Source organism: Oncorhynchus kisutch, linkage group LG17 (genome assembly GCF_002021735.2).
Source record: "Oncorhynchus kisutch isolate 150728-3 linkage group LG17, Okis_V2, whole genome shotgun sequence".
NCBI classification, from domain to species: Eukaryota; Metazoa; Chordata; class Actinopteri; order Salmoniformes; family Salmonidae; genus Oncorhynchus; species Oncorhynchus kisutch.
The window spans coordinates 37,774,410-37,786,989 of record NC_034190.2 but is presented as its reverse complement, the minus strand read 5'-3'; the positions used below and the strand labels follow the sequence as shown (position 1 = coordinate 37,786,989).

The following is a 12,580-nucleotide window of genomic DNA, read 5'->3' as shown; positions in this document are numbered from 1 at the left end:
CAATCTACACACAATAACCCATGGTGACAAAGCAAAAACAGGTTTTTAGAAATGTTTGCAAATGTATTAAAAATATAAAACAGATACCTTATTGACGTAAGTATTCAGACCCTTTGCTATGACACTCGAAATTGAGCTCAGGTGCATCCTGTTCCCAATGATCATCCTTGATGTTTCTACAACTTGATTAGAGTACACCTGTGGTAAATTCAATTGATAGGACATGATTTGGAAAGGCACACACCTGTCTATATAAGGTCCCACAGTTGACTGTGCATGTCAGAGCATATATCAAGCCATAAGGTCAAAGGAATTGTCCGTAGAACTCCGAGACAGGATTGTGTCAAGGCAAAGATCTGGGGAAGGGTACCAAAACATTTCTGCAGCATTGTAGGTCCCCAAGGACACAGTGGCCTCCATCATTCTTAAATGGAAGAAGTTTGAAACCAGCAAGACTCTTCCTAGAGCTTGCTGCCCAGCCAAACTGAGCAGTTGGGGGAGGAGGGCCTTGGTAGTGTTGGGGAATAATCAGAATTGGTTGGTAACATAGGTAAGATGTTTTATATTCATCAGATGTTTGTAAGTTACTTCTCATCAGAATGTTATTTTTGTATAATACTGTGGCGGGGTTGCAGTATCTGTTCTATGTCAAGACTAAGTTGCTTGGGCCGGAGAGAGGTCAAGCGTGTATCTCTTGGCTCCACAATGTCTGTGTGCCAGTCAGTGTGTCTCTGTGATCTTGTCAAGATAGGATGGATTTGATATATGGCTATTGATATGGAGGATTTGTTATGGTTCTGAGTTTGAGAAAATAACATGGTTTAGGAGACAAAGCTGAACGATAAATTATGCCTATGCTGTCTGAATATGTGTGTCTCTGCTATGAAAGGATCTCAGTTGCATTGTGTAAGGGACTCTCAGAGAATTCATTGATAGACACTGAATTGATCTGAGAGTCACTGGGTTGTGATAGAGCTCATATAATTAAATATGGACTTTGTGATAACTAACTCTGACTTGTGTGTGGTTTGCTCTCATGATTTGGTAAATATAGGAAATTTCCACGACAGTAGTCACTCAGAAAGAGCTCCAGAGTTCCTCTGTGGAGATGGAAGAACCTTCCAGAAGGACAACTATCTCTGCAGCCCTCCACCAATAAGGCCTTTTTGGTAGAGTGGCCAGATGGAATCCACTAGTCAGCAAAAGGCACATGACACCCCGCTTGGAATTTGACAAAGCCACCTAAAGGAAACAAGATTCTCTGGTCTGACGAAACCAAGATTGAACTCTTTGGCCTGAATGCCAAGCATCACATGTGGAGGAAACCTGGAACCATCCCTATGGTGAAGCATGGTGGGGGCAGCATCATGCTGTGGGGATGGTTTTCAGCATCAGGGACTGGGAGACTAGTCAGGATCGAGGGAAAGATGAACGGAGCAAAGTACAGAGAGATCCTTGATGAAAACCTGATCCAGAGTACTCAGGCCTAAGCCTGTGGCGAAGGTTCACCTTCTAACAGGACAACAACCCTAAGCACACACCCAAGACCACGCAGGAGTGGCATCGGGACAAGTTTCTGAATGTCCTTGAGTGGCCCGGACTTAAATCCTGATCACATCTCTGGAGTAGAGGTTGACCGATTAATCGGAATGGCCGATTTAATTAGGGTCGATTTCAACACTCGGAAATAGGTATTTTTGGGTGCCGATTTGCATAATAATAATTATTATTATTATTATTATTATTTTATTTTTTATATATTTTTTAAATATATATTTTACACCTTTTTTATTTAATCTTTATTTAACTAGGCAAGTCAGTTAAGAACACATTCTTATTTTCAACGACGGCCTAGGAACGGTGGGTTAACTGCCTCGTTCAGGGGCAGAAAGACAGATTTTTCATCTTGTCAGCTCGGGGGATGCAAACTTGCAACCTTACAGTTAACTAGTCCAACGCAATAACGACCTGCCTCTCTCTCGTTGCACTCCACAAGGAGACTGCCTGTTACGCAAATGCAGCAAGCCAAGGTAAGTTGCTAGCTAGCATTAAACTTATCTTTATGAAAAACAATTAATCAAAATCACTAGTTAACTACACATGGTTGATGATATTACTAGATATTATCTAGCGTGTCCTGTGTTGCATATAATCTGACTGAGCATACAAGTATCTTGACTGAGCGGTGGTAGGCAGAAGCAGGCGCGTAAACATGAATTCAAACACCACTTTCGTGCGTTTTGCAAGCAGCTCTTCGTTGTGCGTCAAGCAGCTGTATATGACTTCAAGCCTATCAATTCCCGAGATGAGGCTGGTGTGACCGAAGTGAAATGGCTGGCTAGTTAGCGCGCACTAATAGCTTTTCAAACGTCACTCGCTCTGAGCCTTGGGGTGGTTGTTTCCCTTGCTCTGCATGGGTAACGCTGCTTCGATGTGGTGGCTGTTGTTGTTGTGTTGCTGGTTCGAGCCCAGGGAGGAGCGAGGAGAGGGACGGAAGCTATACTGTTACACTGGCAATACTAAAGAGCCTATAAGAACATCCAATAGTCAAAGGTTAATGAAATACAAATGGTATAGAGGGAAATGGTCCTATAATAACTACAACCTAAAACGTCTTACCTGGGAATATTGAAGACTCATGTTAAAAGGAACCACCAGCTTTCATATGTTCTGAGCAAGGAACTGAAACGTTAGCTTTCTTACATAGCACATATTGCACTTTTACGTTCTTCGCTAACACTTTGTTTTTGAATTATTTAAACCAAATTGAACATGTTTCATTATCTACTTGAGGCTAAATTGATTTTATTTATGTATTATATTAAGTTAAAATAAGTGTTCATTCAGTATTGTTGTAATTGTCATTATTACAAATACATATCTTTTTTTTTTATCGGCCTATTTAATCGATATCGTCTTTTTAATAATCTGTATCGGCATTGAAAAGTCATAATCGGTCGACCTCTACTCTGGAGAGACGTGAAAATAGCTGTGCACCGACGCTCCTCATTCGACCAGACAGAGCTTGAGAGGATCTGCAGAGAAGAATGGGATAAACTCCCCAAATTCAGGTGTGCCAAGCGTGTAGCATCACACCCAAGAAGACTCGAGGCTGTAATCGCTGCCAAAGGCACTTTAACAAAGTACTGAGTAAAGCATTTGAGTACTTATGTAAATGTGATATTTCAGTTTTAGATTATTTTATGAATTTGCTAACATTTCTAAAAACATGTTTTTTATTTTTTATTATGGGGTATTGTGTGTAGATTGAAGGGGGGGGGGACTATTTAATCCATTTTAGAATAAGGCTGTAACAGAATGTGGAAAAAGTCAACGTGTCTGAATATTTTCCGAATGCACTGTATCGTCGTTAAAGTCGTTAAATATAAACATTTCAAATTAATTATGTTTTCTTTTTATGTTTTCCTTTAGTGCTGGGAAGATGCCTACCTGATGTTACCGCTCTGAAAAATATTCCTAATGACTTTGCCAATACGTGGGGCTTGCCATCAAGCATCAATGATACAGTCAATGGCATCAGGAACGCAAAAGGGTAGGGGGTGTTTCTGTGTGTGTGTCAAAAGTTTAGATACACCTACTCCATTCAAGATTGTTTTTTTTATTTTTAAACATCACAGCACAGTCAAAATATATGGCAAATATAAATCCGGGTTTGGGGAAAATATTAAAGGGCAATATATTTTATTTATATTTACAGTACCAGTCAAGTTTGGACAAAGCTACTATCAATGGTTTTATTTTTATTATTTTTATATTGTAGAATAGTAGTAAAGACCTCAAAACTATGAACTAACACATATAGAATCATGTAGTAACCAAAAAGGTGTTAAACAAATCAAATATATTTAACATTTGAGATTCTTCAAAGTAGCCACCCTTTGCCTTGATGACAGCATTGCACACTCTTGGCATTATCTCAACCAGCTTCATGAGGAATGCTTTTCCAACAGTCTTGAAAGAGATCCCACCTATGCTGAGAACTTGTTGGCTGCTTTCCCTTCACTTTACGGTCCAACTCATCCCAAATCATCTGTTGGGTTGAGGTCGGGTGATTGTGAAGGCCAGGTCATCTGATGCAGCACTCCATCACTTTCCTTGGTCAAATAGTCTTTACACAGCTTGGTGGTGTGTTGGGTTATTGTCTTGTTGAAAAACAAATGCTAGTCCCACGAAGTGCAAACCAGATGGGATGGTGTATCGCTGCAGAATGCTGTGGTAGCCATGCTGGTTAAGTGTGCCTTAAATTCTAAGTGAATCAGACAGTTTCACCAGCAAAGCACCATCACCTCCATGCTTCACGGTGGGAACCACACATGCGGCGATCATCTGGTCACCTACTCTGTGTCTCACAAAGATACGGCAGTTGGAACCAAACATCTCCAATTTGGACTCCAGACTAAGGACAGATTTCCACCAGTCTAGTGTCCATTGCTCGTGTTTCTTGTCCCAAGCAAGTCTCTTCTTCTTATTGGTGTCCTTTAGTAGTGGTTTCTTTGCAGCAATTCAACCATGAAGGCCTCACACAGTCTTTGAACAGTTGATGTTGAGATGTGTCTGTTACTTGAACTCTGAATAATTAATTTGGGCTGCAATCTGAGATGCAGTTTACTCAAATGCACTTATCCTCTGCAGCAGAGGTAACTCTGGGTCTTCCTTTCCAGTGGCGGACCTCATGAGAGCCAGTTTCATCATAGCGCTTGATGGTTTTTCAATCTTAAATCAAAGTTTATTTGTCACGTGCGCCGAATACAACCGGTGTAGACCTTACAGTGACATGCTTACTTACAGGCTCTAACCAATAGTGCGGGGGGGAAAAAGTGTGTGTGTGTGTGTGTGTGTGTGTGTGTGTGTGTGTGTGTAGGTAAGTAAAGAAATAAAACAACAGCAAAAAGACATTTTAAAAAAGAGTAGCAAGGCTATATACAGACACTGGTTAGTCAGGCTTATTGAGGTAGTATGTACATGTGGGTATGGTTAAAGTGACTATGCATATATGATGAACAGAGAGTAGCAGTAACGTAAAAAGAGGGGTTGGCGGGTGGTGGGACACAATGCCGATAGCCCGGTTAGCCAATGTGCGGGAGCATTACTGGTTGGTCGGGCCAATTGAGGTAGTATGTACATTAATGTATAGTTAAAGTGACTATGCATATACGATAAACAGAGTGGCAGCAGCGTAAGAGAGGGGTTGGGGGTGCACACAATGCAAATAGTCCGGGTAACCATTTGGTTACCTGTTCAGGAGTCTTATGGCTTGGGGGCAAAAACTGTTGAGAAGCCTTTTTGTCCTAGACTTGGCACTCCGGTACTGCTTGCCATGCGGTAGTAGATAGAACAGTCTATGGCTGGGGTCTATGACAATTTTCAGGGCCTTCCTCTGACACCGCCTGGTGTAGAGGTCCTGGATGGCAGGCAGCTTAGCCCCAGTGATGTACTGGGCCGTACGCACTGCCCTCTGAAGTGCCTTGCGGTCGGAGGCCGAGCAATTGCCGTACCAGGCATTGATGCCAAATCTTTTTAGTTTCCTGAGGGGGAATAGGCTTTGTCGTGCCCTCTTCACGTCTGTCTTGGTGTGTTTGGAGCATTCTAGTTTGTTGATGTGGAAGCCAAGTAATTTGAAGCTCTCAACCTGCTCCACTACAGCCCAGTCGATGAGAATGGGGACGTGCTCGGTGCTCCTTTTCCTGTAGTCCGCAATCATCTCCTTAGTCTTGGTTACATTGAGGGATAGGTTGTTATTCTGGCACCACCCGGCCAGGTCTCTGACCACCTCCCTATAGGCTGTCTTGTCGGTGATCAGGCTGTTGTCGTCGGCAAACTTAATGATGGTGTTGGAGTCATGCCTGAACATGCAGTCGTGGGTGAACAGGGAGTACAGGAGGGGACTGTGCACGCACCCCTGGGGAGCTCCAGTGTTGAGGATCAGCGTGGCAGATGTGTTGCTACCTACCCTCACCACCTGGGGGTGGCCCGTCAGTGGTCTGCTTGAAGCATGTTGGTATTACAGACTCAATCAGGGACATGTTGAACATGTCAGTGAAGACACCTGCCAGTTGGTCAGCACATGCCCGGAGCACACGTTCTGGTAATCCATCTGGCTCTGTAGCCTTGTGAATGTTGACCTGTCTTACTCACGTCGGCTATGGAGAGCGTGATCACACAGTCGTCCGGAACAGCTGATGGTCTCATGCATGCCTCAGTGTTGCTTGCCTCGAAGCGAGCATAGAAGTGATTTAGCTCGTCTGGTAGGCTCGTGTCACTGGGCAGCTCGCGGCTGTTCTTCCCTTTGTAGTCTGTAATAGTTTGCAAGCCCTGCCACATCCGACGAGCGTCGGAGCCGGTGTATTATGACTCAATCTTAGACCTGTATTGACGCTTTGCCTGTTTGATGGTTCATCGCAGGGCGTACCGGGATTTCTTGTAAGCTTCCGGGTTAGAGTCTCGCACCTTGAAAGCAGCAGCTCTACTCTTTAGCTCAGTGCGAATGTTGCCTGTAATCAATGGCTTCTGGTTGGGGTATGTACGTACAGTCACTGTGGGGACGACGTCCTCAATGCACTTATTGATAAAGCCAGTGACTGATGTGGTGTATTCCTCAATGTCATCGGAAGAATCACGGAACATGTTCCAGTCTGTGATAGCAAAACAATCCTGTAGTTTAGCATCTGCTTCATCTGACCTTTTTTTTTTATAGACCGAGTCACTGGTGCTTCCTGCTTTAATTTGGGCTTGTAAGCAGGAATCAGGAGGATAGAGTTGTGGTCGGATTTACCAAATGGAGGGCGACGGAGAGCTCTGTACGCATCTCTGTGTGTGGAGTACAGGTGATCTAGAATTTTTTTCCCTCTGGTTGCACATTTAACATGTTGATAGAGATTTGGTAGAACTGATTTAAGTTTCCCCGCATTAGTCTCTGGCCACTAGACCTTAAGGAGTGCCGCCTCTGGGTGGGTGGTTTCCTGTTTGCTTATTTCCATATCCATCTGGCTGAGTGTGGTCTTACTGCCGGCATCTGTCTGTGGTGGTAAATAAACAGCCACGAAAAGTATAGCTGAGAACTCTCTAGGCAAGTAGTGTGGCCTGCAATTTATCATAATATACTCTACTTCAGGTGAGCAAAATCTAGAGACTTAGATTTTGTGGACCAGCTGTTGTGACTGCACTTGAAGAAACGTTCAAAGTTCTTGAAATTTTCCAGATTGACTGACCTTCATGTCTTAAGGTGGCGGCAGGGTAGCCTAGTGATTAGAGCGTTGGACTAGTAACCGGAAGGTTGCAAGTTCAAACCCCTGAGCTGACAAGGTACAAATCTGTCGTTCTGCCCCTTAACAGGCAGTTAACCCACTGTTCCTAGGCCGTCATTGAAAATAAGAATTTGTTCTTAACTGATCTTGCCTAGTTAAATAAAGGTGTAAAAAAAAAAAAAAAAGGTAACGGTGGACCGTCATTTCTCTTTGCTTATTTGAGCTGTTCTTGCCATAAATTTGGACTTGGTCTTCTACCAAATAGGGCTATCTTCTGTATACCACCCCTACCTTGTCACAACACAACTGATTGGCTCAAATGCATTAAGAAGGAAAGAAATTCCACAAATTAACTTTTAACAAGGCACACCTGTTAATTTAAATGCATTCCAGGTGACTATCTCGTGAGGCTGGATGAGAGAATGCCAAGAGTGTGCAAAGCTGTCAAGGCAAAGGGTGGCTACTTTGAAGAATCTCAAATGTTAAATATATTTTGATTTGTTTAACGCTTTTTTTGGTTACTACTTGATACAATGTGTTATTTCATAGTTTTGATGTCTGTAGTATTATTCTACAGTCTAAATAAAGAAAAACCCTTGAGTAGGTGTCAAACTTTTGACTGGTACTGTATATACAGTGCCTTCAGAAAGTCTTCAGACCATTTTACTTTTTCCACATATTGTTATGTTACAGCCGTAATCGAAAATGGATTAAAAAACAACATTTTCAGCAACCTACACACACTACCCCATAATGGCAAAGCGAAAAGTTTGATCATGTTTTCCAAATGTATAAAAAAAATACAGAACAGATACCTTATTTACTGCACTTGAAGAAACTTAGCTCAGGTGCATCCTATTTCCATTGATCATGTTTCTATAACTTGATTGGAGTCCACCTGTGGTAAATTAAATGAATTGAACACGATTTGGAAAGGCACACAACTGTCAATATAAGTTTCCACAGTTGACTGTGCATGTCAGAGCAAAAACAAAGCCATGAGGTTGAAGGAATTTTCTGTAGAACTCCGAGACAGGATTGTGTCGAGGCAAAGATCTGGGGATGGGTACTAAAAAATGTCTGCAGCATTGAAGGTCCTCAATAACACAGTTGCCTCGATCATTCTTAAGTATGAGAAGTTAGGAACCACCAAGACTCTTCCTAAAGCTGGTCGCCCTGGCAAACTGAGCAATCGGGGGAGAAGGGCCTTGGTCAGGGAGGTGACCAAGAGCCCGATGGTCACTCTGAAAGAGCTCCAGAGTTCCTCTGTGGAGATGGTTGTAATTCTGGAAGGTTCTCCCATCTCTGCAGCACTCTACCAATCAGGCCTTTATGGTAGAGTGGCCAGACGGAATCCACTCCTCAGTAAAAGGCACATGACAGACCATTTGGAGTTTGCCAAAAGGCACCTAAAGGACTGAGACCATGAGAATCAAGCTTCTCTTGTCTGATGTAACCAAGATTGAACTTTTTAGCCTGAATGCCAAGCGTCACATCTAGAGGAAACCTGGCACCATCCCTACGGTGAAGCATGGTGGTGGCAACATCATGCTGTGGGGATGTTTTTCAGTGGCAGGGAGACTAGTCAGGATTGAGGTAAAGATGAAAGGAGCAAAGTACAGAGATATCCTTGATGAAAACCTGCTCCAGAGCGCTCACGACCTCAGACTGGGACGAAGGTTCAGCTTCCAACATAACAACAACCCAAAGCACACAGCCAAGACAATGCAGGAGTGGCTTCGGGACAAGTACTGAGTAAAGGGTCTGAATACTTATGTAAATGTGATATTTCAGTTTTTGTAGATATAAATGAGTAAAAAATTCTAAACCTGTTTGTGCTTTGTAATTACGGGTATGTCCAGACCTGAGTGGTCATTTTTTAAATGTAATAAACTAGGAATAAGACAACTAGATAACTAGGCTTAGACTTTTATGTTCATCCTTTGACACATAAACAGGTGTAATAGTTAGTATTTTATACACAAACAACCCAAGGAACTGTCAGTGGGCTGTTGTACAACCTCCCAAATTATCCCTCAATGTGCTGTAGTAATCAATACACTTACTGCTACTGAATACCAGCAGTCAAAGAAAGCTTCTAATGTTACCCTCTCTTTCTATTGAGCTCTGTAAATGCCACCAATTCAGGAATGTACTATTACAAAACAAACTTCACATTTCTTTCTTTGTTCCTTTTATCTCCTTCTCTATTTCTAAATCGTCTCTGCTTTTATCTTAATTTATCCTGTAGTACTCTTTGTGTTGTTTTGTTTCAAAGACATTGTCAGTAATTACTAGCATTAACATGTTTTTTCCCTGTGTGTCTTGTAGTGGCATAGTAAACAGCTTCAATGCCAAGGAGATTGGAGTGAGAATCTTTGAGGACTTTGCGTCGTCATGGCAGTGGATCATAGCGTGAGTTCATTTTCACCTCTCATCAGACCACCCCCTACTGCCAGTTACTTGTCAATGCACAATTTCCAGTGTGCTGTGGTATTAGATCAGGAGAAACCAGAGAAGTTTGCATGGTCGTGCTATCTTTCATGTTACACTTAATTTATTTAACTTATTAAATATGAGAGAGCTTCTTTCTGCAGCAAACATTGATAAGAAATTAAATGCTTATTAGGGCTGGGACGATACCAGTATTACTGCAAGGAAACAAAACACGAAGCGGATTTCACTTTAGGAAACTGCCCTAATGTTGGAAACGAACATCATGTTGTCATCTAGTCAGATTTTATATATTTTTCAAGCTACAGCAAACAATAGTTTACATACAGCCGGTTTTTAAAGGACCGACGAGCTTGGGCTGCTTCGTGTTTTCATTTTTGCCAAGAAAAAAACATTGCGATACTGGTATCGTCACAGCCCTAATGCTTAAGTGCTTATAAAAACTGGACAAACCTGTAGGTGTCAAAGTATGTGTTTCACCTGTATCAGACCCATATCTTTATATACATGGCTTTGACATGTATATCCGGTGGCTTGATACATATTTACAAATCATATTTACAAGTCAATTATGTAATAATCCTTAATCTGTGACACCAGCCTTATATTTTAATAATGACCAGAAATGTCTCTTCTTTCGAATTTTTGTTCTCCTCCACCTCCTTTTAACTTGATTCTCTCTCCTCTCTTCCAATCCACTCTCTTACCCTGCTGTGTTCCTCTCTTCTCTCCTCCGTCAGTGCACTGGTCATAGCCATGGTGGTCAGTTTTCTGTTCCTCCTTCTGTTGCGGTTTATTGCCCCTGTTATGGTCTGGGTCCTTATATTTGGAGTGTTGGCAGTAGGTGCCTATGGTAAGTCCATTGATAATAACAGGTGTGGTAATACTATGTCTACTAGCATGTATGTCGTGTACTCTCTAGTAGGTCTAAACACACATGACCAAAAGTATGTGGACACCTGATCTTTGAAAATCTCATTCCAAAATCATGGGAATTAATGTGGAGTTGGTCCCCCCCTTTGCTGCCAAAACCGCCTCCCCTCTTCTGGGAAGGCTTTCCACTAGAAGTTGGAACATTAATGCAGGGACTTACTTCCATTCAGCCACAACAGCATTAGTGAGGTCGGGCACTGATGTTGGGTAATTAGGCCTGGCTCGCAGTAGGCGTTCCGATTCATCCCAAAAGTGTTCGATAGGGTCGAGGTCATGGCTCTGTGAAGTTCTTCCACACCGATCTCGACAAACCATTTCTGTATGGACCTTGCGTTGTGCACGGGGGCATTGTCATGCTGAAATAGGAAAAGACGTCCCCCAAACTGTTGCCACAAAGTTGGAAGAACAGAATATCATTGAATGCTCTAGCGTTAAGATTTCCCTTCACTGGAACTAAGGGGCCTAGCCGGAACCATGAATAACAGACCCAGACTATTATTCCTTCTCCACTAAACTTTACAGTTGGCACTATGTATTGGGGCAGGTAGCGTTCTCTAGGCATCTGCCAAACCCAGATTCGTCCGTTGGGCTGCCAGATGGTATAGTGTGATCTATCACTCCAGAGTCCAATGGCGGCGAGCTTTACACCACTCCAGCCTACGCTTGGCATTGCACATGGTGATCTTAGGCTTGTGTGCGGCTGCTCGGCTGTGGAAACCCATTTCATAAATCTCTATGGAGACTGCATGGCTGTGTGCTCAATTTTATACACCTGTCAGCAATGAATGGGGCTGAAAAACTGAATCCACTAATATGAAGCTGTGTCATCATACTTTTGTATATATAGTGTATGTAGTTCACATTGGTTTAAGAACATAGACTTTTCAGGGTGGTTAAAGCATTTTTTTTTTTCTCGCACTCTGCCTGACTATCTGTAGGCATATATCACTGCTGGTGGGAGTACGACAACTACAGAAAGTCTGCTGTCTCCATCACTGACATAGGCTTCACCACCGACTTCAAGGTCTACCTTCAGGTCAAGGAGACCTGGCTGGCCTTCTGTGAGTCTGATATTACACATGCTCATTTTTTGTCTCTGTTTTCTTCTGTACACAGACTGACAGACATTCTTTTCTGATGACAACTTTGTACCATTGTTGACCTATCTACTTCCACCCTACATCTTTCTCTCTCTCTTTATCGCTCAGTGATAATCCTGTCTGTGGTAGAAGGCATTCTTCTCCTGACCTTGATCTTTCTGCGGACCAGAATCCTCATCGCCATCGCTCTCATCCAGGAGTCCAGCAAGTGAGTCATGTTAGATATATGAGCCAGGATTACACATACTGGCCCATACTTACACACACACACAACCATGTATTGTGACAAATATTCTACCAATATTGCGATACAACCTAACTTTTCAGCACACATCCTGTAACTATGTCGTTCTCTTTCACAGGGCTGTCAGTCACATGATGTCTACGCTGTTCTACCCTCTCATCACCTTTGTTCTCTTGGTGGTGTGTGTGGCCTATTGGGGCATCACTGCTCTGTATCCTCTCACAGTCATTTAAATATTTGTGGGTATTTACACTGCCTATTATAGTTTTATGACAAAAGGTCTGTTTTGTATCTGTTTTCCACATCTACAAACTCCACAGTATAGTTAACCACTTAACAGAGGTTGTTTAGGTATCTGGCCACTTCAGGTATTCCAGTGTACAAAGTGGTGGCTCTCAACTCTACTCAGGATAACTGTGGTCAAATCAGCGGCAATGAGACCTGTGACCCACAGGTAAGTGTCCCTGATTAACTTTGACCCCATAGAGATATATGCAGAAAGCCCAACTCAGAAATACACAGAAAATGTGTCTACTTAGTTCAACCGTCTACTTAAAAGGGAGAAGGGAAAAAAAAGTTTGACC

General features: G+C 42.6%; 1 protein-coding gene across 3 annotated transcripts in view; it reads left to right on the top strand.

Annotated features, from left to right (window-relative positions):
* Window positions 1-12,580, top strand: part of LOC109907613 (choline transporter-like protein 4) — a 43,556-nt gene that overhangs the window by 26,439 nt on the left and 4,537 nt on the right. For all 3 annotated transcript variants that reach the window (XM_020505684.2, XM_020505683.2, XM_031793774.1), the window contains 7 exons: window positions 3,433-3,553; window positions 9,597-9,680; window positions 10,460-10,572; window positions 11,591-11,713; window positions 11,861-11,960; window positions 12,115-12,207; window positions 12,348-12,450. In XM_020505684.2, the coding sequence (XP_020361273.1) occupies window positions 3,433-3,553; window positions 9,597-9,680; window positions 10,460-10,572; window positions 11,591-11,713; window positions 11,861-11,960; window positions 12,115-12,207; window positions 12,348-12,450 (737 nt within the window). The remainder of the gene's footprint in view (window positions 1-3,432; window positions 3,554-9,596; window positions 9,681-10,459; window positions 10,573-11,590; window positions 11,714-11,860; window positions 11,961-12,114; window positions 12,208-12,347; window positions 12,451-12,580) is intronic.